At 43.4% G+C, this 25973-nt stretch overlaps 1 protein-coding gene across 5 annotated transcripts in view; it reads left to right on the top strand.

The window, feature by feature from the left end:
- CELF1 (CUGBP Elav-like family member 1) overlaps positions 1-25973 on the top strand; it is a 90686-nt gene that overhangs the window by 39284 nt on the left and 25429 nt on the right. For 3 of the 5 annotated variants that reach the window (XM_050953521.1, XM_050953519.1, XM_050953520.1), the window contains exons 2-8: positions 12073-12260; positions 14390-14472; positions 14946-14994; positions 21197-21331; positions 21516-21595; positions 21912-22073; positions 23611-23692. In XM_050953521.1, coding sequence (XP_050809478.1) covers positions 12083-12260; positions 14390-14472; positions 14946-14994; positions 21197-21331; positions 21516-21595; positions 21912-22073; positions 23611-23692 — 769 coding nt within the window. In that variant the 5' untranslated portion in view covers positions 12073-12082. The remainder of the gene's footprint in view (positions 1-12072; positions 12261-14389; positions 14473-14945; positions 14995-21196; positions 21332-21515; positions 21596-21911; positions 22074-23610; positions 23693-25973) is intronic. The other 2 variants (XM_050953523.1, XM_050953522.1) reach the window with 1 other exon arrangement.

Here is a 25973-nt window from a genome sequence, read left to right as displayed (position 1 = left end):
CCTCACAGGGTGGGGAGGACGGACTTGGACCAGCAGCAACGCCAGCCCGGCAAAGGTGGGGGAGCCTTGGGCAAGCAGCTTGGACCACCCCTGCATGAGGAGAGGAAGTGGGGGGGGGGAGTGTCAGGCTAGCTGTGGTGTCCCATTTTTCCTTTGGGAAATAAGGTCACCCTAATCTGTGCAGTAACAATTCATACTCCTGGGGGAGTTCTGCGCTACTGCACAAGTGCAGAATTTGTCACCTGCAGATTTCTTCCCCACGAAAAACTGATTTTTTTGACTGGGAAGCAAAGGGAAACCACAAGAGCGGTCATGCTTCCCTCCCCAGCAGTATATTTTGGGTGCCCAGGGCAGCCGGCAGAGAGGTAAATCACTGTGGGCAGGAGGCGGGACTGGGGAAGACCCGGCTGGTGGCTCCTGCCCTGCACTGGGCTCAGCTGCTAGTCCCGGCTGGGCTGGGGAGGATGGGACTTTCTCTTCCCCTATGTGGCATCCAGGGCTGGGTCAGACCCACCTCCAGATTTCTCCCCCGGCTGCAGTAAACTCTGCAAGCTCTCCTGCACCCATTGCTCCTCAGCTGCAGGGGGAGGGATCCCTGTACAGGGAGCTGCTCCTCTATATGCTAGACCCCATCATACCCAGACCCTCCCGCCGAGCCTCAGACACGCACTCAGAACCCCTCTCCCCATGACTCCCACATCCTCTACATCTGGACCACACCAGCGAGCCCCCCACAGCCAGATTCTCACCTCACTGAGCTCTACTCCCTCAGCAGCTGGACCCCATACTGAGGCCCCCACACGCTTCTGCTGAGCTCAGCCTCACCCCCATTAGCCCACTCCCTGCCACTGTGCCCCAACCACCTTCACCTAGACCTCCCCAACAGGCTCCTGTGCACCAGATCCCCCACTGAGCCGCCTGCACCCAAATTGCTCCCACACAGAACCCTCTCAACCCACGCCTGGATCCCCCACATTAAGCCCCTCTACACTTGGATCCTGCCTTGCTGAGCCTGCCGGCCCACACCGAGGGGCAGGGCCCAGGGGTGTTTCTGGGGCAGACTGGGTCCTTGCGCTGTGTCAGAGTTGGGTGCCATACTGGAGTCTTCACATTTATTTGACAAATTTGCAGAATTTTAAAATATTGTTTGCAGAATTTTAATTTTTTGGGGCACAGAATGCCTTCACAAGTAAATGCTTTTGGAGGATTGAGGTGTTGCTGGCACTGTTTACTCACTAGATTGGATCTCAGTGAGGCAAACATGCCCATCATTTAGGGATCTAGGGTATGACAGTCTGGACCTATACATAGAATGTTTCTGCCGACGTGCACAGGCAGAAATTGTGGAAAAACAACATCGCTTGCCTCATAACCTAAGTCACGCAGAACGCAATGCCATCCACAGTCTCAGAAACCACCCTGACATTATCATCAAAGAGGCTGATAAAGGAGGTGCTGTTGTCATCATAAACAGGTCTGACTACCAAAAGGAGGCCACCAGACAACTCTCCAATACCAAATTCTACAGGCCACTTCCCTCAGATCCCACTGAGGAATTCACTAAGAAACTGCACCATCTACTCAGGACACTCCCTACACTAATACCGGAACAAATCAACATATCCTTAGAGCCCCGGCCAGGGTTATTCTATCTACTGCCCAAGATCCACAAACCCAGAAATCCTGGACGCGCCATCATCTCGGGCATTGGCACTCTCACTGAAGGACCGTCTAGATATGTGGGCTCTCTACTCAGACCCTATGCCACCAGCACTCCCAGCTATCTCTGTGACACCACTGATTTCCTGAGAAAACTACAATGCACTAGTGACCTTCTAGAAAACACCATCCTAGCCACCGTGGATGTAGAAGCAGCAAAGAATCCTGTGGCACCTTATAGACTAACAGACATTTTGGAGCATGAGCTTTCGTGGGTGTATACCCACTTCGTCACATGCATCTGACGAAGTGGGTATTCACCCACGAAAGCTCATGCTCCAAAACGTCTGTTATTCTATAAGGTGCCACAGGATTCTTTGCTGCTTTTACAGATCCAGACTAACATGGCTACCCCTCTGATACTTGACATGGATGTAGAGGTTCTCTACATAAACATCCCCCACACAGATGGAATACAAGCTGTCAGGAACAGTATCCCTGATGATGCCACAGCACAACTGGTTGCTGAGCTCTGTGCCTTTATCCTCTCACACAACTATTTCAAATTTGATGACAATATATACCTCCAGATCAGTGGCGCCACTATGGGCACCCGCATGGCCCTATAATATGCCAATATTTTTATGGCCGACCTGGAACAACACTTCCTCAGCTCTCGTCCGCTCACGCCCCTTCTCTACCTATGCTACATTGATGACATCTTCATCATCTGCACCCATGGGAAGGAGACACTGGAAAAATTCCACCACGATTTCAACAGCTTCCACCCCACCATCAACCTCAGTCTGGACCAATCTACATGGGAGGTCCACTTCCTAGACATCGCAGTGCAAATAAGCAATGGTCACATTAACACCACCCTATACCAAAAACCTACTGAGCGCTATGCCTACCTTCATGCCTCCAGCTTCCATCCCAGACACACCACACGATCCATTGTCTACAGCCAAGCACTGAGGTACAACTGCCTCTGCTCCAACCCCTCAGACAGAGACCAACACCTACAAAATCTCCACCAAGCATTCTCAAAACTACAATACCTGCACGAGGAAATAAGGAAACAGATCAACAGAGCCAGACGTGTACCCAGAAGCCTCCTACTGCAAGACAAACCCAAGAAAGAAACCAACAGGACTCCACTGGCTATCACATACAGTCCCCAGCTAAAACCCCTCCAACGCATCATCAGGGATCTACAACCCATCCTGGACAATGATCCCACACTTTCACAGGCCTTGGGTGGCAGGCCAGTCCTTGCCCACAGACAACCTGCCAACCTGAAGCATATTCTCACCAGTAACTGCACACCGCACCATAGTAACTCTAACCAATCCATGCAACAAACCTCGATGCCAGCTCTGCCCATATATCTACGCTAGCGACACCATCACAGGATCTAACCAGATCAGCCTCACCATCGTCGGTTCATTCACCTGCACGTCCACCAATGTAATATACACCATCATATGCCAGCAATGCCCCTCTGCTATGTACATCAGCCAAACTGGACAGTCTCTATGGAAAAGGATAAATGGACACAAATCAGATATTAGGAATGACAGTGTACAAAAACCTTAGGAGAACACTTCAATCTCCCTGGACACACAATAGCAGATCTAAAGGTAGCCATCCTGTAGCAGAAAAAACTTCAGGACCAGACTTCAAAGAGAAACTGCTGAGCTTCAGTTCATCTGCAAATTTGACAGCATCAGCTCAGGATTAAACAAAGACTGTGAATGGCTTGCCAACTACAAAAGCAGTTTCTCCTCCCTTGGTTTTCACACCTCAGCTGCTAGAACAGGACCTCATCCTCCCTGATTGAACTAACCTCATTATCTCTAGCCTGCTTCTTGCTTGCATGTATATACCTTGGAAATTTCCACTACATGCATCTGACGAAGTGGGTATTCACCCACGAAAGTTCATGCTCCAATGCATCTGTTAGTCTATAAGGTGCCACAGGACTCTTTGCTGCTTTTACATACCCATCATTATAGCTGCATGTTATGTACTGCATAATATCTGTGACGTGAAGGGGGAAAAGCTACCGCCAGGGTAGAGCAGCAAAGTGGACTGTCTTCTGAATTTGAACAGCTGGACTATTAGGTCTATTAGAAGAGCCAACTGTGGAGCCATATGGTTGAGGGAGGCCTGAAAAGCCCATTTTAACAGTCATCCACAGTAATGTTGTCTGTTGCTTCTATGAAATAGTGTGTCTCGTGTATAGAGTATAGGTGGGTTATTGCCTTCTGCTGTGAATTTTGCAATGTGTGGTGTAAACTAACAAAGATAGTTTGTGTTTCCAAAAATACAATTTTATTTTGTTCAAAGAAACAGGCAACAAATTAAAGTGCAAACAAACATACAAGGTAAAAACCATTTAGCAACACTGTAACAGGGTAAACCATACTTAGGGCCCTTCATTTTCAGTTTTTATTTTATTTTTCCTGAGACTTTCAGTGTGTATTATCACAACAACAAAAACAAGTGAAAATCAATACAAAAAGCTCTTAATAATTTTTCTGGGTAAATATCGGGATTTATTTTGGTGGACGGAAAGACCCAGGAGGAAAAAGTATTCAGTAGATTAATGCTTAGAATTCCATTCATCAGTGAGGTTTGCTGCAAAACTAAAACACCTTGAGTTTAAGAAAATATCTCTTTTAATTCCCAAATAAAACTTTTCGTTTCAATAAACAGTTTACTGTTGACGGGGCTTTGGAACAGAGCACGGAGCTGGAGCACGGAGCAGCTCCGGAGCACTTGAGCTGCAGGTTTTTTTCTGGAGCTGGAGCACAACTCCAAAGCCCTCATTGTAGATTTAGAACTATTAGCCTATAGATATTTACATTTAATAATTCAGCCACGCCATTTGCAGCGCAAACACTCAACTTCATCCTTTTCTCCTGCTTTTGTTTTTTAAAACTTTTGAATACTTGTATTCTGATACAGATTTTCATTTTCTTCCCATTTTAGTGTGTCAAATCTTCAAACCGTTATCTGCCAGCAGCTTGAAATATGTATATGGTAGGCGTGAAATTCGTCAGTACGTTCAGATGTATACGCACTGTAGAGCTTGCGTACACGCCTGTTCGTTTGTGTGTATCTTCTAGACTAATAATAGCCTTACTTCAACAGGCAGCTTTGAATATACACAGAGACTAATGTATTCTTGTAATACATATATCTCATGCAATGTATTGTATTTTCCTAATAAAACAAGTTATTTTTATATATATTTGAATCCTACAAAAGTAGGATGAAAGTCAGAAAAAAAATGATACTTTTTATAAAACCTGGGAACTTTTCGGTAAAAATCTGTTTAAACTGAAAATGAAGGGACTTAACCATACTTTAAAACCTCAAGTATAAATGGAAGTAAACCGTGAACATTCATGTAAACTTCCTACAGTGTAGTACAGGGGTCGGTAACCTTTCAGAAGTGGTGTGCCGAGTCTTCATTTGTTCACTATAATTTAAGGTTTTGCGTGCCAGTAATACATTTTAACGTTTTTAGAAGGCCTCTTTTTCTAAGTCTATAATATATAACTAAACTATTATTGTATGTAAAGTAAATAAGTATTTTAAAATGCTTAAGAAGCTTCTTTTAAAATTAAATTAAAATGCAGAGCCCCCCAAGACCCGGGCAGTGTGAGTGCCGCTGAAATTCAGCTTGCGTGCCGCAGGTTGCCTGACCCTGGTGTAGTAAGTTGTGGCTGATCCTGTGGTTTTTGCATGTCAGTATATGCGTTGCTCTGGTTCTTGTTTTCTCCTGATGTGGCTTGGTAGAGGTAAGGATGTATATGATGCTGCCACTTGTTGTGTTGGGGAGTGTAGAGTGCACTGACCATGGAGTTTTCCAAGGTTTAGAAAAGCTGCTGAGTCTGGAGTGTCTGTGTCAATACTGCTCTACAGCATCTGAGTTTGTTGCCTGAGCAAACCCATGATGTCCTGGTGCATTTTTTTGATGCTCATGCTTGCCCTCTGCTGCAGCAACTGCTCTCTCTATTCTTGGCCCTTCCCTATAGGCATGGTCCTATGGCCCCTCCATGGCCTGTGTTTATGGTCCAAGGCCATAGAGGGTTGGAGGATCTTGCAGAACAAATCCTCCCTACACCTCTTCTTTTTCTTCCTGATCTCTGTCAGACATTCAGCAGGCCTGGAGGGGTGATTAAAGGAGACAGACATACCATATGATTCACAGTCATAATAGAAAGGGAAAGATTCAAAACTCCATTACATTATTACCATAAATACCTTTAATAAGAAACGCTAATTGTCACATTAGCTTTGGAGTGCCTCATAACAGCACTGCTCTGCAATTCAAACCATGGTGAATATGGCCTACCCTAGTGTGGAGTGGGAATGAATTCTGCTCCATGGAAGCTTTAAACCCTGGGGATCCCTGGGTATAGGTATAGGAAAAGTGCAGTGAATATTGGCAATATTGGCTCGGGGGGGAGGGATCTGGAGCAAAAAAATCTGTATTTGGTCCTGCTAGTGAAGGCAGGGGGCTGGACTCGATGACCTTTCAGGGTCCCTTCCAGTTCTATGAGATAGGTATATCTCCATATATAAGCGATATTTTCACAGGCAGTGGTGATTTTGGTTGATATCTAATTCCTGAGAGTGACAAAGGCACAGAGAACCCATCTTCTACTGACATCCTGAAGCCACCTGGGCCCTAATCCTACTAGCCTGCAGTGGTGCCAGCCAAACTCATTGCAGAGTGACAAGGGAACGTTTCATATCATGAGGGGAAAAACATGGCTGCCATACCTAGAAATTCAGGAGAGGATTGCAGAATATCTCCATGAAATTTCCATTGAGATCGCTCAAGAGGATAAAAGGAACATCCCTATTCAGATAAACAAAGTGCTTCGCATGGCTCCCTCTGCCTAGCCCAAGAAACCAAAGGATTTAAAAGCGGATGCAACTCTATTTCTGTCTGTTCTACCTCTACCCGATCACCAGACACTGATCTGATATGGATGGTATAATTGGACTGTCATACTGCTTTTTTGAATTTATTCTCTTAATATTTTATTTTCTAATATTATAACATAAAAGTAAGGAATCAGAAATCAATGCCTTTGTTCTCTAATCGTGGATATGGGATGGGTGCAATTTTTAAATGAGGAAGAAGGGCAGAAGAGGTGAGGTTTCAGGCACCGAAAAGGGAAAAAACGATTATCAGCAATAATGCATGTACACTCTTACCCGAGCTCTTTTCCCCTTCATCAGCAGGCTCATCTATGTTCATCTGACAGAACTGGCTTGTCTCTGGCAGAGTTTCAGACAGCTTGTGGCATGGTTTGAGTCCCGCACGGCACCCCGTCGCCCATCTTGCTGTCTGGGGGTCTCTGCTTTGGGTTCCTGAGAAGTGTCCAAAGTGGAGAGTGGGATGCTGGTGGGATCACTTCCAAGTATGACATGCTGTTTGTTGTAGAAGTGACAGATCTATGGAGCAGCAGCAGATTTCTTGTTGACCTCCCTTACATTCTGGCATGCCAGTGAAGTTCCTCTGCTTTCATGCAGCACTGTTGCTCATCCCTCTGATGCTCAAGTTTCAGCATCCCATGTGCAATATGCAGGTAGATGTTGATATTTCTATGACTGTTCCATAGCGTACTTGCACAGCTTTGTCCCCCACAGAATGAGGATATCCATGACTTTTTGCCTGCTCCAGGCAGGAGCATATGTATTAGCTCTGTGTGTGCATGGAGCTGACATGGTCAGATACACACAGCAAAAGTGAGCTGGTAGGTGTGCTCACGAAGGTGAGCAATCAGGAAAAGGCATTTCAAAAACATACGAGTTTTAAAGGTTGGTGGTGGGGCAATCTTCTGGTCTCTGTGACCACTGGGCAGTGGAGATCAAAATTGTGACCTGAGTGGTCACTGTCACAGGGACATTGTGAGATAGTTGTTGCTGGACTGTTAGGGTTGACACAAGTAATGTAGTGTGTACACTTGTCCTGCGAGTAGGTTGACCATGGTTCTGTGTTGCTCAGGGAGGAGTTGTTACCATTTTGCTGTAACCGGGTGCTTACATCAGCAAGAGACAAATTTTGGTGTACTGCATATACATGCACAACTAGGTTGATGCAGGTCAACTTAGGTTGACCTAATTCATAGTGTAGACCAGGTTTGAGAGTGGAAGAAGAATAGTAGGAGGGAGATTTGAGTGGATTGAAAGGTGTGAGTGGGAGTAAAGAGAGTTAGAACTGGCACATAGGGAGAAGCAGAATTGTATAAAGCTTGGAAGGTAAGACCAAAAAAATCTAAACTTGATATGGAAATCTTTAGGGAGCCAATGAAGGGATTTCAAACTAGTTTGCCTTTAAACTGTTATGTTTTATGTTCAGTAGAATGAAGCCAGCTTTTCTTTAGGAAAAGAAGAGTAGGAAGACATGGCAGGAGTCACCCTTAATGATTATCAAACTCCTCCTGTGAAATGTTATAAGTAATCTCAGTACCCCTTGTAAAATCCATCTTCCAGGAGAATCTGTTGCCAGAACAGCTTCCCTCCATTCTGCACTCAACTGTAAGGCCAGGCAGAACTGCTTGGGAAGGCTGGATGGAAGTATTTTGTTTGGTGTTCTGCTATCCTTTGACTGGTAAGACTTGGAGTCTGTAGCGCCAAGCTACAGAACTACATAAACCTTGGAAAGAATCACCACTACATCGTCCCCTTGTGTAACCACATTATTTTCTGCAGAGCTTCCTGGCCCCAAATTGTGGCAAACTTTAGAGAGCAGTTTTGGCAGGACTCTAAGCTGGAGTGATGTTTGAGTGTAAGGTAATGTGAAGTCTGCAGTTCCCAAACTGGGAAACTGATGTATCTGAGACCAGTTATTTTTTCATCATTTCACAGAGGTAGCGCGTGGGATGTGATCCTTGCCAGGTGGTGGAGGACGGCTGTTAAAACAGTAATGGAGTGCAACTGTTTCTTGTGTAATATTGGTGAACACATGGTTTTAAATGTTGTTTCCATTCAGGTTAGTACTGGTCGGTTTTCCCAGCATATTCAACACTGGGCTCCTTTGTCTTCCCATTTGTAGTAGTTCTGTGCATATCTGTAACATCTTTCTCTCCAGGATCTCAAAGCGCATTACAAACATATAAACCTCTTAACCTCGGTAGGTCAGCATGTATTGTCCTTGTTTTAATTATAAGGAAACTGGTGCACCATGATCAACTGACTTTACCAAGATGACTCAATTAATCCATAGCATTGGTCAGTACAGAATCCAAGAGTGTTGACTTTGTTCCCTACAATGACCACTAGACACTTTCTCCTGTTCTTGCCCTCACATTTCATGTACTCTGTATGTATGTGCAAAGTATTATTCTTATTGTGTGAGACTTCATGTGTTTTGGCACGTAGCAGAGGGAGAGTAGTCAGAGCAGGCACTCCTTCACAGATAAGAAGGAGGTTTTGAGTGGTCAAGCCTCCTTGTAGCAGCAAACTACTAGAACTCATTATGGCAAAAGATATCAGCCATACCTTGATCTATGTTGGCCCTGTAAGGTGTCAACACTCAGGTCCTGATCCAAGTTCCAGCACCTATCTATTAGTGGACCCCAAGGCTGGCATTTTTAGGGGTGAAGAGTTTGTTGGGGTCTGTGAGGTTAGAGTTTGTGTTCCTTCTGCTCTGTCAACCACTGCTATCTTCATTGATCTGACACTGTTTATCTGACAGAGCACTCAGTCCTGCTTCGCCAGGGAAAATTGCACAAAACAAGCCCAATGCATCAGCACTTTCATTGTGTAGTGAGCTGAGCCTCCCTTCACATGGTCACATCCCCCTTTTAATCCATGACTCCATGTCCCTTTTCCAGTCCAGCCTATTTCTCTGATATCTATTGCTGGTCTCCCTGAGCTCCTGTTTCTGTGATTTGAGTGTTTTTTGTGTGGCTTGGTGTGTTAAGACTTGCAGGACTTTAGGAAGTGGCGTTTTTGTTTGTGGATTAGACAGTACGTTGACTTAGTGTTAGTGGTTTGTGACAGACAGAAGTGATGGCTGCGTTTAAGTTGGATTTCCTCCCAGAGATGATGGTGGACCATTGTTCCTTGAATGCCAGTCCTGTGTAAGTATTTTATATCTTCATATCTGCTTTTTTGCTTATGTTCTTAGCTTGGAATTGCCTCTTTGGAAGTTTCTTTCCTACCTAATGTATTCCTCTTGGAGGAAAAGGCGAAAGGGCAGGAGAGTCTTGGAGCTGCATTCTAAAAGAAATCCTGGAAGTTGTTTACAGTTGATTTTTCTCCTGCTCAGAACACATCTTCATTCCCTCTGAAAACAGTTAACCCCTTTGGGGTAGAACTACTTGGTGGCAGTCCTTACAGAATCCAGTAGAAGTCACTATACTGATGCTCTGAAACCAGTGGCTGAAGTGCAGTGTTAGGAGATTCCTTCCTTCTGAATGGCTTTGGACTGCTCTCTTTTAGACAGGAATTGAATGATCTTTGAACTGTTTCTAAGGTCATATGGTGACCATGTGGATTTAGCCACCAGGAGACATGCTGTTAATCTCTATAGTGCCACAAATACTCCTCGTTGTTTTTCTCCTCTTGGAGCTTCTCATGGGAGTGACACCAGAGCTGGGACCAACTGCCACAGGATAATGTATACCTATCAGTTGCTCTCCCTCAGAATTCAAGCATTATGTAGTTCACCCCTTAATAAAAGGAGTTGGGTTTTCTTTGAAAGGCATTAATCCCTTGCAGTGAGAGTTCTGGTGGAGTGAAAGGCATTATGTCACACCCTTTCCTTTTCCCAGTAGAGAGCCTTATGCTTCCCATCCTTGTCAACCCCTTCTTAGAATGTGGGAGCACTTTATGGCAACAGTTGTCTTCCTATGTGTCTGAACCAGCACATAGCAAGTTGAAAGAGATGCCAGAGTACACACAATAAATATCCAGTCCACATTTAATGGAACTTGACTGGTAATTTTGTTTTTAAAAATTCCATGATTTAAGACTTCTTAATAAACACTGTGGAAGAACATGACCACAGATAAGTCCAAGATGATAAAACAGCTATCTTCCTTAATGTACAGTAAATAAAGAGGACAACAAAAAAACTAAAATAAGAAGACTGGCCCAGAAGGCCACTCACGGCCTTCAACCGTGTGTGGGAGGGAGGAGGGAATCATTTCATAGTCACTGGCCCCCTCTCCCCTCACTCTTCTAGATTATACATAGGGATTGTTAGCAGTTTCACCCTGCTAATATCCGCTGCTGTAGCAGGATAGCATTTCAGGCAGTCTCCCGGAGCAACTCACCCTGTATTATTTAAGGTCTTTGATACTAATAGTAAGACTCATCTTGCACTAGCTAAACCATGAGCCAATGCAGATTGTTGTGTAGGATCATCAGTTGCTGGGTGCTGTTTGAGAGATGACCTGGAAGCCTGTTGAAGACAAAATCTTGTTTACTGTATTCTGATAAATGATTCCTCCTCCCTAATTGGGCCCCCTGTACTATATTCCATTAGTTTTCTCAAAATGATGGTACTTCAAGATCAATGATAAATCAATCCTGATCATCTTGTGGGACCAAATAGTGTACAAGACCAATGTGTTCATTTTCAGCCACAATCCTGACCTTGTTTTTTCCCCAGAATTTTGTTCAGAGTTCTCTGGACCCATGAGAATCTTACTGTAATGTGAACCTCTTATGGAACTTCTAGTGTCTTCATTCTAGTCACTTTTCCTTAGCTTAAGAGGGACCTGTGGATTGTCAGATTTAAATAAAAATTCTTTTGCTCCCCAATCATTTTTATGGTTTGTTAGTAGGTTTGCTGCAAATACCAGGTTTTTGGCTCCTTCTCACTCCAGTTTTTTCTTGTGTCCAGTTCTACGGTGATGAGCAATGACATTTCAGTCTTTTACACAAAAGACTTTGGTGTCCCAAATCTAGGTGGCTGATTATACTGTAGGGCAGGGATCGGCAACCTTTGGCACACGGCGGCCAGCACATCCCTCAGCCCGCGCCGCTTCCTGCAGCCCCCATTGGCCTGGAGCGGCGAACTGTGGCCAATGGGAGTCATGATCAGCCGAACCTGTGGATGCGGCAGGTAAACAAACAAGCCCAGTCCACCAAGGGTGCTAAAGGTTGCCAATCCCTGCTGTAGGAGCTAGGAGGGGAAAGACAGTCTCCAAGCACAGAGCTCTATAGTGAGAGTGATGGCTAAATCTAAATGTTCTCTTAGTTTGCTTGGAGTGTGCAGGAGTCCTTTTAAAATACTGCTGTTGAGAGATCTTTTTCCACAGCATCATAAGCAGACTGTTTGGAGCTGCAACATTAGTTGGTACCTAGGGAGGATTAATCTAGACAGGAGGTGATGATGATGATGTAACAGAAGTTCCTCCCTGTCCTGTGCAGCTCAAAGAAAATGAATGGCACACTGGATCACCCAGATCAACCTGACCTAGATGCCATCAAGATGTTTGTGGGGCAGGTTCCACGGAGCTGGTGTGAGAAGGATCTGAGAGAACTCTTCGAACAGTATGGTGCTGTCTACGAAATTAACGTCCTGAGGGACAGGAGCCAAAACCCTCCTCAGAGCAAAGGTGAGCACTTCTATCCTTTTTAGCTGATACTTGGGTTCCCAGCTTTAGTCACTTGCACTCTGTCATGCTTCATCTCTCTGCTTATTCACATGCCAAGGAGTTAGCTATAGATATACAAATATATACACACCTGACTTTTGTGCTCTATAAGTGCATCTGCATTCATATGTAGCTGTACTGTGATCTCATTGTGAAAATTGGGCTAGAGTGATCAGAGAAATGGGAGACCATCAAGGGAAATGAGTGTCCAAGGTATGTAGCCTATTTGTTAGGTTTAGATTTCTCTCCTGAAGGACTGTAATATTGGAGGTGTAATATTTTGGATGAAATTCAAAACAGGTCTTGGCCATCTGAACCAACTGAAGGTCGGTGGAACTCTTTTAAGAGGTTGCTAACCCCAGTGTCCTTGCTAAATTTCATATCAAGTAATTACATTCTCCTGCAGTTCAGTTGGCTACAATATGTTTCCCTTCCTATCTTAACTGTTTCATAGATTTTCTGTGCACTGTCAAACAACTGCTGTGTTTCAACTCGGGGGTAGCTCCATTTCAGAGGTGATGAGTCATGCCTGTAATGACAGTTTGTAAAGCACTTTGAGAAGGAAAGTTCAGATGCAGCTCACAGATCTGCTTTGTATATGCCAACTAAGTAGTCTATTATAAGCATTTGTCACTTGGCTTGTGAGAGAGGGGATTTGCTATGAGATGTTTACATGTGACTATTATATGCATTTTATTTAATATTTCTGGTAAATTTTTTGAAAGGGTAAATTTTGCCGAGTATCAGTAAAAACTTCCTTGTAGAGATCTATTAGGTTGCAGAAATGTCACCTATGGGAAGTGGTGAGAGCCTAATTGCTGTTGATGTTTAAAATTAAACTGAACAAGTAGGGAACAATCCTATCTTGGCTCCAGGGGAATGGAGAAGAAACTTATAGTAGTGCTTCTTCATCTTTAACTTCTGGTTCTTATATCCATCCTCTAGAGTAGCTACTTGTTGGAGACTAGCAAAACAGAAGATAGTAACCTATTCTTTAACACTTCTCTGAATGACATGCTCTCACGGGAGTACAGGCAATGTCTTTCTAGTCTGCATAGAAAGGGGATAGAGTTGTCGATCTGGAAACAGAGGTGGTCAGGTCCTAAATCACGAATGCCACCCGGAGCCTGTGCTGATGGGAAGACAAGGGAAGAGGGAGAAAGGAATTGGGGTGAGGGAGAATACACTTCACACAGACCTGCAAGTCTGCACTGTCCCAGGGGCTTGAAGGAAGAGGAATGAACAGACTAGAAAAACTTAACAGTTTTTTTCTCTCTCTAATTTCTATGATTCTGTAGTGTGCATTAGGGGAGACAGAAATAGTAGAGGCTAAGGACTGCTCATAAAGCTGAACTGTATTGTCTGTGCTTAATAACTATCCTATTTGTAACTATATCCACTTTTATAGACAAAAAGCCTGTGGGGCATCATGCGTTATTGGTTATGTTTTGGAGTTGTAACTTTCTGTATAAATAACTACAGTCATTTGAGAACTGTTGAGTGTAATTGCTTTGCACACTATGCCTATCTAGTGGAGACAAATTCCATCTCAAGAGTTTATGCCCAAGGCTAGAGTCTGATTAAGTGGGCAAAGAGAATGTTCATTATTTGTCCTGAGTGCTAAGTGGAGCATTTAAAAGTCTGTCTAGAGAAGGCTTAGCCCTGGTGATGCCAAGAGTTAGTCCTCATTGGGCTAGGTATCTTTGAGAGTGGTGCTGACAGTATTGAACAATTACTTGCACTGGCAGAAAAACACTGTGCTTACTGGAAAAATGAGAATGTCTCTAGAAAAGTATTGTTGGGCAAGCCCAGTTCGGATGAGAGGAGAGCTCTTACGAACCTTTTGAGTGTGATACAGGGGCTGTTGGGCCTAGTCATTGAAGACATCACATGTTATATTGTACTTATTTTGACAGAAGTCCTATTCTAAATAGATTCAATATTAAGCTATTGCCATCTGTTTCCATCCATGATCCTCGTGTCTATCAAAGAGTTTGTGTTTGAGGGGTAGAAGTGGTGCACTGTGTATCCCAGTATGTCACACAGGAATTGAATATCCTTGATTTGCTTGTTTTGGGTTTGCATTGCAGGGTGCTGTTTTGTTACATTTTATACCCGTAAAGCTGCACTAGAAGCACAGAATGCTCTCCACAACATGAAGATCCTCCCAGGGGTAAGAGGCAGCATGCTTCTTCAAGCATCTCTTTTGCTTGTCTTTCTGTCCTTCAGTTACTCATGTTCTGAGCTCTTTGGCTTCACTGATGCACAAACATTGCCATGGTCTTCTGCGTGATTATTTTAGAACATGACTTCGGAGGGAGGGACCTTGAACTACAAGTCATGGCAGCAGATCTCTGAGGAATTTTCAAGAGGTTTTGAAGGGAAAGGGATGGCAGGGAATTGTGTGCGCTGCATCTGGGGAACACCCTGAGGTACCAAGGGGGAATGGGGGCATATCAGTATGAAAGATATAGGGAACACTCCCTGGGGTCCTTTCCTAGAAATTTCTGTGGGGTTATGTCTCACCCTTCTCTAATAGCTGTGTTGGCTCCCCTCCATGTCCTTAGTGGTTCCTGTGGAGTAATGTGACTCAGCTAGTTACAGAGTGAATGCATCAAGTTTGAGGTGCTCTTCTTTGGGTTTCAGATGCACCATCCCATCCAGATGAAACCAGCTGACAGTGAAAAAAATAATGGTAAGTTGTACTAAAGTCTGGTTTTTAGGGTCTCATTAATGTTGATAGGGAAATTCCAAGAGGTCCCATCCCTGTTGTAATGGTCTCTGGGCAGCAGAGCATCTGTGTGTGTAGTGAAGTTTGTGAATTCGAGAGCTGGGAGGAATTTATGCCCACAAAGGGATAAATAAATACAGGTGAGGTTTCTAAACTTCCTGGAATCACACTCTCTCTCCTGCTGCTGCTGGTCACACAACAGTTCTGCTAATTGAGAAGGCATTCAGTGAGTTATTTTCTGTACTTGCCTGGTATTTAACCCCAGATACCATTATCCATGTACTTGGCTGGTCGATTGGTTTGAGACAAAGTCCACCATATCTAGTGTTGGAGTCACAGTCTTCTCTAATAAGGTGTGTGTGCTTTACAGGAAAGATGAAACGGGGGTCTAAATAGCTTTTTAAGGCAGAGGTTATCACTTGCTGTATATTTGTACAGTGGCTAGCCCAGCATGATCCCCCAGACTGGTTGAGGACCCTAACTGTTACCACAGTATAAATAATAAATTCTTCATAGTGGAAATTTGTTTATTTATACACAGATACTCCATCAGCAATATCAGTACATGCAGAAAATGCCAGAGTTAAGGTTGCATGTAACCCCCTACTTTTGTCTTTTCTCCCTTTTACAAGTACATTTCAATAATCTAATTACATAATCGTAGACTTTTCTCAAATAATACAATAAAACAACATACAATAATTCAGCAGCCTTGGTTAACAGTGTGTAGCATAATATCTTGTAGTATTTTTTCATTCTTTTATGCTTACTCTAATTTTATTGTCTTCTTGGACCAGTATATTTATTGTTTGATTGTCACAGCAGCTGTGTGCTCAGTGCTGTATCAGACTTGGAAAGACAATCCTTGCCCCAAAGAGCCTACAATTTAAAAGATAGACATAAAGAAGACAGGATGCATTGGACACCCTGGAGAAGGGAGTAACTTGGAGTTGGGGTCATCTTTATATATAAACACATTTAACTCACTACTTCTAGACAACATGGAAGGAGTGAATCTGGAGACAGTTTGAATGAGGAAGGATTGGTGACTGACTCAGTTGAGTTTGGCAGGTCATTACATAAATATGGAGCAACCTGGAAAAGGCATGGGAATTGGAGAGAGAGAATAAAAAACCAACGGAATTTCAGATCTTGGCAGTATTGCAGGGTAGGAGTTATGGAAGGTTTTGCATGACTCGGGATATGAGATATAAGCAGTGTTGGAGTTGTGCTGGGTCTTGAAGGCAGGGACAAAGAGTTTGTGGGGAAACCAATTAAAAATCATACGTCTGTATGAAAATTAACCCACATTGTTACAAGTAACAATTGAGATCCATGTAACAAAGAGACTAGAAAAACCATAAAGAATAATTTCAGATTTTGAAGCTGTGCTGGCTGCAACTGATTGACAAGAGCATGAGAAAATCTTGTAATCTGAAACAATTTGGTTGGACGCTGCTTGGAAAGTCCTTCTAGAGCACCATAGAAAGCCCACAGGAGGGAGCTTCATTCCTATATGTCTTAGGAATGACTCAAGTGAATAAAGCAGAGCTCCCACCCTTGAACCTTTCCAGGTATGCTTAGCCTTCCTTACACTTTCACTGGCCAGCTACATTAGCCAGAGTGCTGCCTTCCTTTGCTGAGCTCTGTGACAAACCCTGTGCAGAAAGTACTGTGCATAACATCCATTTTTAAAGGTTGTAACTGGGGATCTATTCTGATTTTTCATAGCAGCAAAGCTTGTCACAGAATTGTGCTCCAGAATCTGAGCTTTTGGCTTTTATTTTTTAGTAAATGTTATGCTTCTGGCCTTTGTGGTTGTGAAGAAAGCCTTGAAAATATAATGTACTGGAATGATTTCTGCTTCTTTGCAGACAGCCTATAACAAGGGTCCCCAACGCGGTGCCCGCGGGTGCCATGGTGCCCACGGGGGCATCTGAATGCGCCCGAGTCCTGGCTGGCGGTCGAGCATCCGCCGAAATGCCGCCGAATTCGCCGCCGACAAGCAACATCATCCAGAGGTGTCGCCGCCGAAATGTTGCCGAATTTCTGTGGCATTTTGGTGGATGCTTGACCGCCGCCACGGTCCTTCGTCTGGTGGCCGCAGACGAAAAGGTTGGGGACCACTGGCCTATAACAATAGCCCTGAAAAACATGAACTGCTCTATTCAGTTAAATGGGTTGTTAACCTAAAGATGACAATCTGTGGTATATAATAAACTGAGTATGTAAGGGCAGTACAAAATATAGTGTGACTGTACCATAGTAAATAACATGGGGCTACTCTGTTGTTATCCATTTTCATATTTAGCTCAATAACATCATCTGTTTTAAAAATTCTCTGAAGCTTGTGCAGAATTTTGAGAATTTCCTTCAGAGTGCAGCAGAACCTTTCTGCAAAATTTAGGTTCAGATCACAGTAGATTACATGGGGGCTTTGTTTAATTCAATCAAATCAAGACCAAATTTCACCAGGATGCTCTGGTGGCTAGTTATAGGCCACATTTAAATGCCTCATTGTTTCAGCACTAGAGAAATTCAGAAAAAGGGAGCTATAATTTATTTATGAGAAATGAATTGTTCTCTCATTTACAAAATCAGCTGAACTTTGTGTGCTCAAACTCTCTCTCTGATATGCAAAGTCACCATCAGGTTAGAGTCCTGTCAGAAAATAGTTTCAGGCCCAAAGGTAAATGTTTCAGAAAGTTATCGGTGTCTAGTCGTGAGGTGAGAGAGAAAGTTCTGCCATGGGTTAGAAACTGTCAAAAAGACAATCGAGTTCAGGATGAATGGTCAATTTTCGAAGTGGCAAAAGGCTAACAGTGGGATACCTTGAGGTTCCATACTAGGTTTGGTATTGTTTAATATATTTATGGTCTGGAAAGCGGGTCAGCAATGAGCTAGCAAAATTTGTACATGACATAAAAATATGGGCAGTGTGATGGCAGATAACTCAACAGTTACTCAGTACACAGTGACAGTGAAGAAAGCGAACAGAATGTTAGGATGCAAAAAGAGTGGGACAGAAAATTATACTAAAATATAATTAATGCTGTTCAGAATTTTTCTAATGAAAATTTTTTCATCAAAAATGGTCTTTTATTGGAAATGAAAATTTTTAAAGGAAATTTGGTGTTTTTCAAAATTTTCTGTCTTTAAATGAAAATTTCCAAACTAAAAACAGGTTTGGTTCTTTTTCAGGAAAACAAAAAAGAATTTTTGAATAAAAAATGTTCGTGAAAAAATTTGAATACATTAAAATTGTTCTTTTTCAAAAATTGGAATGAAAATTGTTTTGAATTTTAATAAAAAATTTGCAAAAAAAAAGTGAACTCTTTTGATTAGCTTGGATTACAGTATGACTATCTAAATTCATTATATGTGCTCATCTGGGATACTATGTTGGATTCTTGTCACCTGTCTTTGAAGGGACATTGGCAGAAACAGAGGAGATTTAGGGATGAACCACGAGATTGAGTAGAGGTATGGAAAGACTACTGTATTAAGAAAGAGATTGAAAAGAAGATTGACTGTTAGGAGAGGAGGTAAATGAGCGGAAACATGATAGAGGTGCATAAAATACAAATAGTAACAAGAAAGTAAATTGTATTTACCCTCTCTTATAATGCAAGAACAAGGAGACATTTGATAAAACTGTAAACTAACAAATTTATAACTGATAAAACAAATAGGGACGTCTATAATTTTGGTCTTGGGTTTTTTTGTGGGGCATTCACATAATACATAACTGATTACAGGAGCTCCATAGGTTATTTATTACTGAGTCCAAGAGCTTAGTAAGAGTCAAAAAAGGAGTAGACAGTTACATAGATAATGAACGCATCTACAGTTACATTAGATAAGATAAAACAAAACATAAGGAATATCATACCCTGTTGACTTAGAGCAGTGGTTTTTAGTCTGTGGTCCACAGACCCCAGGGCGTCTTCAGGCTTTGTCTGAGATTTCCAAAGGGGTCTGCACCTCCATTTAAAATTTTGTAGGGGTCCACAAGTGAAAAAAACTTGAAAACCAATGGCTTAGATCATAAACCATCCACTAACTGACAAGTATGGGGAAGTGTCTTCCCCTGGGCAAATTAACTGTCCTCTGTAAGAGGACTGACTTAAAATTGATCCCAGTTGCGGGGAGGGAATTAGGAAGTTCTATAGATACAGGGTTGAGAAGAATTCAGAAGAGTCAGGAGAAATGACAGAGTGCTGCTGGAGACAGCCAGGACCCCAGCTGGAGAGCTGGGGCTGAGTTTCTGAGAGAAGCAGTCTGGTAAGCCTCCAGGAGCAGCCTGAAAGTTTAGAGACTACAGACCCAGGATAGAGCACCTGAGTAACACCAAGACTCTAAAGAGGAGAGAGTAGGGGGAACAGCTAGAGAGACTATCTGGAGACAATTGAAGACAGACCTCAGAAGAGAGGAGCTGTGCCCAGAGAGAGACTGGGAAGAGAGAAACTGTTTGAAACTTGTTCCTGGAGGAATTCAGTGCCAAAAAATAAAAATTCTGTGCACAATATTTTAAAATTCTGCATTTTTTTTGTCAAAATAACACAATATGATCAAGCTGGTTTCAATTATTTTGGTAATTTATTTGAACTACAATACAATGGACAGAGAATGGGAGTGGGGAGCCTTGGAGGAAATCACCAAACCCGTGTTGTCTAATAGTAATGTAGCTAGTATTGACCCTTTACTTCTGGTTATTAGACAACAAAAAATGCAGCCATATGCTCAGTGTTGCATCATAGGCAACTGAAGAGCAAGTGAGGGCTGGGGATTTAGATTCACAGTTTATACTGGCTACTGACCATCTCCAAAAAGGTCAGTAGCAAACAGTTAATGAAGCACATTTTGATAAGATTTTTTTTCAGTCCAAAATTTAGACCAGTTTTAATCACTAAAGCACCATAAGCATTTATAGGGCCATACTGTTTACAGTAAAGCTCCTTTGCACCACTCTGGCAATGTAAAGAAGCCTTAAAATTTTTACACCTGTTTTATGCACCTGGGGGAATTCACTAAGAACAATGGAACAATTCACTAAGCAGGCAGGCTGCTGCATTCTGCTCTGCCTGAGGGAACAGAGCCTGCCCCATGCTTACCTCTTCAGAAAAACTCCAAAGCCCTGCCCCTTCACACCGAGCATGCCACAATAGCAAGTGAGAGGGACAGAATGTCTGTCTGTCTCTCTCACACACACGACTGCCCAACACCCCCACCCCCATGGTAATTTACGACACTACCGTCTGCTCTGGGTGCCCAAACCAACCTGCCTGCACTGCCAGGAAGGGAGTGCATAACCGCTCTTGCAGGGAAACAAAGAAATCTGTGAGGGCCATGAATTCTGCGCAAGCACAGTGACGCAGATTTCCCTGGAGTAGAAACTGAAATAGCCAGACCTCAGAGAGGTAGAACTGTGACACCAGCAAGAGTCTGGGAAGAAAGAGTGTTTTTAAGTTCTCGTTTTAACAAACTAGTGCCTAAGAAGGAGTGCTAATATGTGACTTGTATTGAGGAGTTCCATGGAGAAAGGAAACTGAGGACAGGCACTGCAGAACCACCCAAGACCAGTAGCGGGCATGGCAGAATGAGCGAATACATCTATATCTCCTTCAACAAAGCTCTCTCTGTGGGAAGAGTTCAGTTCAATCCCCCACATTCAAAAGGCTTGGAAGGGAGGAGCAAACATTCAGCACATTATTATTTATTAATGTAATTAAAACATAAAAACACTTGTAGACTCCTTTCAGCTTTGCTATAAATGTTCTATGTGCATTCTCTTAAATGAGTAAAATCTTATTACTTGGAATAGGTGGGAGTTTGGACAAATCCCTAGAGATTTCTACTGTAGGGAACAATCGCGCACTGTCAGGTGAGGAGGAGAGGGGTTTGACTGAATGAGAAGAACTAGTCTTCCTCAATCTAATTGCTGATCCCTTTAACCTCTCTCTTTTCTGAGTTGATACTCAGTGCTTTGTCACCCTGAGTATCTCTTATTGCAGGAACACTGCTCCTTCAGCTTCTGATTTCAACCACTAGAGTAGCTGGGTAATATGAAGAAGGCCTACTGAAACAATGAGAGCTCTGGAGTTCCCTGCTTGATGTGAGTGCTACATTACTGTAATGTCAAAGCTTCTTTCCTTTGATTCCTCAGCAGTGGAAGATAGAAAGCTGTTTATTGGGATGATCTCCAAGAAGTGCAATGAAAATGACATCCGGGTGATGTTCTCCTCCTTCGGGCAGATTGAGGAATGCAGGATATTACGGGGCCCAGATGGCCTGAGCCGAGGTAAGCACAAAGCTTCCCTGACAGTTCAAGATTTTCCTCTGGACTCTTCCCCCTGCACCTCAAGATCAGATTTCAGCTATATTTGTGATTGGTAGGGTGCTTAAGCCCCAGGGGCATTTTCCTTTGCCTTCAGTTGTTGAGATGAATCTGGGGGTGAGTTCGATTCTTTCTGCCCTCTCCCCAGGTTGTGCATTTGTGACTTTTACAACAAGAGCCATGGCACAAACAGCAATCAAAGCAATGCACCAAGCACAGACCATGGAGGTAAGATAAACTTTTTTGGGGATGTGGGGATAGGCTGCACGACACAGAGATCATAAAGCTTGATGGGTGGGGGGAGAGGGGAGCTTTGGAGTTAGTTTTCCTGACAGTGGGTCTTGGACTGAAAGATTTATTAAATATTTTAGCAAATAGCAAAAGTCAATACAAACTAGAGTGAAAAGCAGCTGAGATTTTGAACATTTGAGGTAGGAAGGGCACCTTTATATGTGCGGGGGGGAGAGCATGCCATTCACATAGTTTTTTGTCATATTTATGCAGTTGCTTGGGAGGTTGTAACCATGTGAACTGCTATTTGCAGGGTTGCTCTTCACCCATCGTGGTGAAATTTGCAGATACGCAGAAGGACAAAGAGCAGAAACGTATTGCTCAGCAACTCCAGCAGCAGATGCAACAGATAAGCGCTGCCTCTGTATGGGGAAACCTGGCTGGTCTGAACACACTTGGACCCCAATACTTAGCAGTGAGTTTCCTGTGTGGGTTCTACCAATCTGCCTATCTAAGATGCTTATATAGGCCTCCTCACTGTACTATTTGAGCATGTAACAATCTTCAATGTATTTATATTCACTACATTCCTGTGAGGGAAGTAATGTTATTCCCCATTTTACAGATGGGGAGCTGAGGCATAGAGATACTGTAACTTACCCAAAGTCACCTGCTGGGAAGATTTTCTCCTTAGGTTAGCTTCTCTTGAGTACTTTACATATATGTAATTTCAAGCCCCTTTTCAGTTCTGTCTGTCATCAAAGTTGTTGTATTCGTCTCCCATTCTTTTTTCTCCAGCATTTATTACATTACTCTTTTTATTTCCAGTGACACTCACCAATGTCTTAGGTGCTGTACAAACAGAAAAGAATATCTGACCCCTACCCCAAGGAGCTCACAATTTAAAGCCCCAACAAACTGGCAGGCAGAGACTAGATATAGTGAATAGTGGTACAGCATATATAGCATTTTATAACAAAAAATGACAAACTAAATTATTCTTCAAGCTTATTGTCACCAATTTTCTCAGTTGTTTGGCTTTGCTGGGTTCAAAGGGGAGAAATGTCTCTCACGTCACTGCTCTGGCTCTTGTGTGGGACTTCAAGGGGTGAGGGATTCTCCTCATGCTGTTACAGTGTAGGGGGTAGAGAAGGGTGAAATTTTCACCTCGTTCTGGCTGTGATGTAATGCAGGAGGTGGGGGAAATTTCCCTTTATGCTATTGCTTTGGATTTGTTGAAGTGGGATTTCTTTGTGACAGCACTCTAGCTATGAAGAAAAGGACAGGAATTCCCCCTAAATGGCATTCTGGCTGTGGCTCAGTCAGTACATGATGGGCATTCCCCTCATGATGGTGCTTTTGTTGTAGCTGAAGAATTTGAAGGGCATTCCCCAAACCCTGGCAGTCTGGCTTCAGTGTTATGTCTTTGTGTGGTTGGCAATCACATTGCGCTAGCAATCTAGTTGTAGTGTGGGGTATGAAGGGGGATTCCCTTAGCGGTGGCACTCTGGTTGTGGTGCTTAAAGAGGATTCTCCTTACACACACACACACACACACACACACACACACACACACACACACACACACACACACACACACACACACACACACACACACACACACACACACACACACACACACACACACACACACACACACACACACACACACACACACACACACACACACACACACACACACCAGTCTTTTGGACTGGGTGCATGGATGATGTGGATTCCTTTTGCCCATAGTATATGGAGAAAGCTTTCTTTATGATGATCTTTGGCTATGGCGTGGTGCGTGAGCATTGGGGATTCCCATTATGACGGTGCTCTCACTGTAGTGTATGTGAGGAATTCTTCTTATGCTGGTGCTTTGGCTGTAGCATGATGCATGGGCAATGAGAATTCTCCTTATGGCGGCACTCTGGCTGTGGTGTGGTGCAGTTTCTCCCAGAAGCAGAGCCAGCCCTCACTCTCACTCTTATTTTGTTTTTTGGTGTAATGTCTAGCTTTATTTGCAGCTCCTTCAGCAGACAGCAGCTGCCTCATCTGGGAACCTGAACACATTGAGCAGTCTCCATCCAATGGGAGGTGAGTGTTTCACCTGAAGACAGGTTCCATGCCAAAAACAGAGGCGAGGCAGTGGTGATCTAGTAGTGAAGGAAACCAGAGGGCTGCTGATATATCTGCCTCCTTTATGAAGAGTAGTCCTGAGTTACTCACCACTGTACAGGAGAGAGAGGGATTATGAGGTACCCAGCCCTGCAGTTACAAATCTGCATGCGAGGATGTTCTCCTTTGAGTTTAGTTAGCAGTGGTTCCCTGGAAGTTGCCGTATGCTCTCAGGATCCACCCTACCTCTGGTGGGCATGTTTTTGAGTAAATGTTTGTCGTCTTTCATGAGCAGAGAGGCTTGGAACTCTAGATTTTCTTGAAAGTAGGGATGTGTCTGAAGCATCACATGTTGAAATAAACACTACTGCATATATTTAATTGATAGGACATTCTCTGAGGCTTTTAATTTAAATTCTTTTCTTGTAAGAAAGAATTTAAATGGATAAAATGTAGAAAATGCTATTGTAAGAAAGGTGACTTGTAAAAGTGGCCTTTCATTCAGGATATCTGCTGCTCATGCATTTGAGTCACCTGTCTGATATCTCTCTGTAGAGCTAATACAGGTACAGAGGAGGGAAATGTCTTTTGTATTTTAATAAAATGAGCCAAATTCCTCACCGGGGGCTGTAAGCCAGGATTCACACCAATTGCAGCTACTTCAGCAGAGTCATAAAGAATTGTTCTGTGGGGAGCTGAATCAAAGGCCATTTAGGGATTTGTAGATATTGAAAAGGATCTTGAATTGTGACTGAAAGTGGTTTGGCAGCCAGTGCCTTCATGGAAAAAGAAAAATAATGAAAACTATCTTAGTACCATCAATCACCCTGCCAGATCCTGCAGTCTGGAGGCTACATATCATAATAAACCATGTTGAAAGCTGTTAATAGATCTATCATTAAATTCAACAGTTAGGAAAGCGAAAGTTATGGTCCCAGCATTGCATAGACATATTAAGCCATTAAAATTATCTCCATATACTGTACAGTCATGCAAAACACTATTTGCATTATGTGAATAGAGGCCAAGTTAACAATGTGAATTAATTTTGAATGTCCTGATTTATGTGTGTGCATCACTTAGCTGTAATACATTAATGAGAAGGAGCTTATGGAAAATAGTATATTATAGCCCCTTCTGCATCTTGTAGAAAGTTGGACTTAAAGCCAGTATGTCATTTCTCACCCTAGGCTCTGACTCTAAGGCCATGGCTACACTAGAGAGTTGCAGCGCTGGTGAGGGGGTTACAGCGCTGCAACTTAGGATGTGGCCACACTTGCAAAACACGGCCAGCGCTGCAACTCCTTGGTTGCAGCGCTGGCTGTACACCCGGTCGAGCCTCGGGTGTAGGGATTCCAGCGCTGGTGATCCAGCGCTGGTCAGCAAGTGTGGACGCCCACCAGCGCTTTTATTGACCTCCGGGGTATAAGGAGGTATCCCAGAATTCCTGTCCACAACAAACCGGAAGAAAGGGAGAGCTCGGAGTTCAGCCAAACTGCTTATTTAAAAAACAAACACAGCTCCTGTTTGCTGAGCGAGCGGAGGCAGGCAGGGGAATTACTTTGGAATGTTCACAGCTGTTTGCTTGAAGAGAGAAACAGCACACTCACACGGCGGGGGGAGGGGGGGAGTCCGTGTTGAGCAGTTGCTGATCTGGTCTGACGGGTATTTAGCAGTACATAATTTGCATTTAGTGAATGAGAGAGGAGTGGGGGAAGGGAGTTAGAACTTTTAAAATGATTGAAGGTAGGCACAGTCCTTAGAACTTGCAAGGCAGGGAGCTGAGAACAGTGTCAACTCCAAAAATCCATTCTGTCTGTCTCCTCCACGCTCCCTGTCACATTCCACCCCCCCCTTTTGAAAAGCACGTTGCAGCCACTTGAATGCTGGGATAGCTGCCCACAATGCACCACTCCCAACAGCGCTGCAAGTGCTGCAAATGTGGCCACACTGCAGCGCTGGTAGCTGTCAGTGTGGCCACACTGCAGCGCTGGCCCTACACAGCTGTACGAACACAGCTGTAACTACCAGCGCTGCAAAACTGTAAGTGTAGCCATGGCCTAAGGTACATAAAGTCAAGTCTATCCATTCTAGGTTTTTTCACAGCTCTTAGTTAAAGACATGAACCTGTCAGGTACCAATCAGCACCATCTTGTGGAAGCAAAAAATTACTAGGGCTGTCAAGCAATTTAAAAAAATGTATCTTGATTAATTGCGCAACCAAAAAAATTAATCGCGATTAATTGTGCTGTTAAACAAT

The sequence above is a fragment of the Gopherus flavomarginatus genome, chromosome 5, assembly GCF_025201925.1.
Source record: "Gopherus flavomarginatus isolate rGopFla2 chromosome 5, rGopFla2.mat.asm, whole genome shotgun sequence".
Classification (NCBI taxonomy): Eukaryota; Metazoa; Chordata; order Testudines; family Testudinidae; genus Gopherus; species Gopherus flavomarginatus.
Note: the sequence above shows the minus strand (reverse complement) of the source record. Positions and strands in the feature narration are given on the sequence as shown.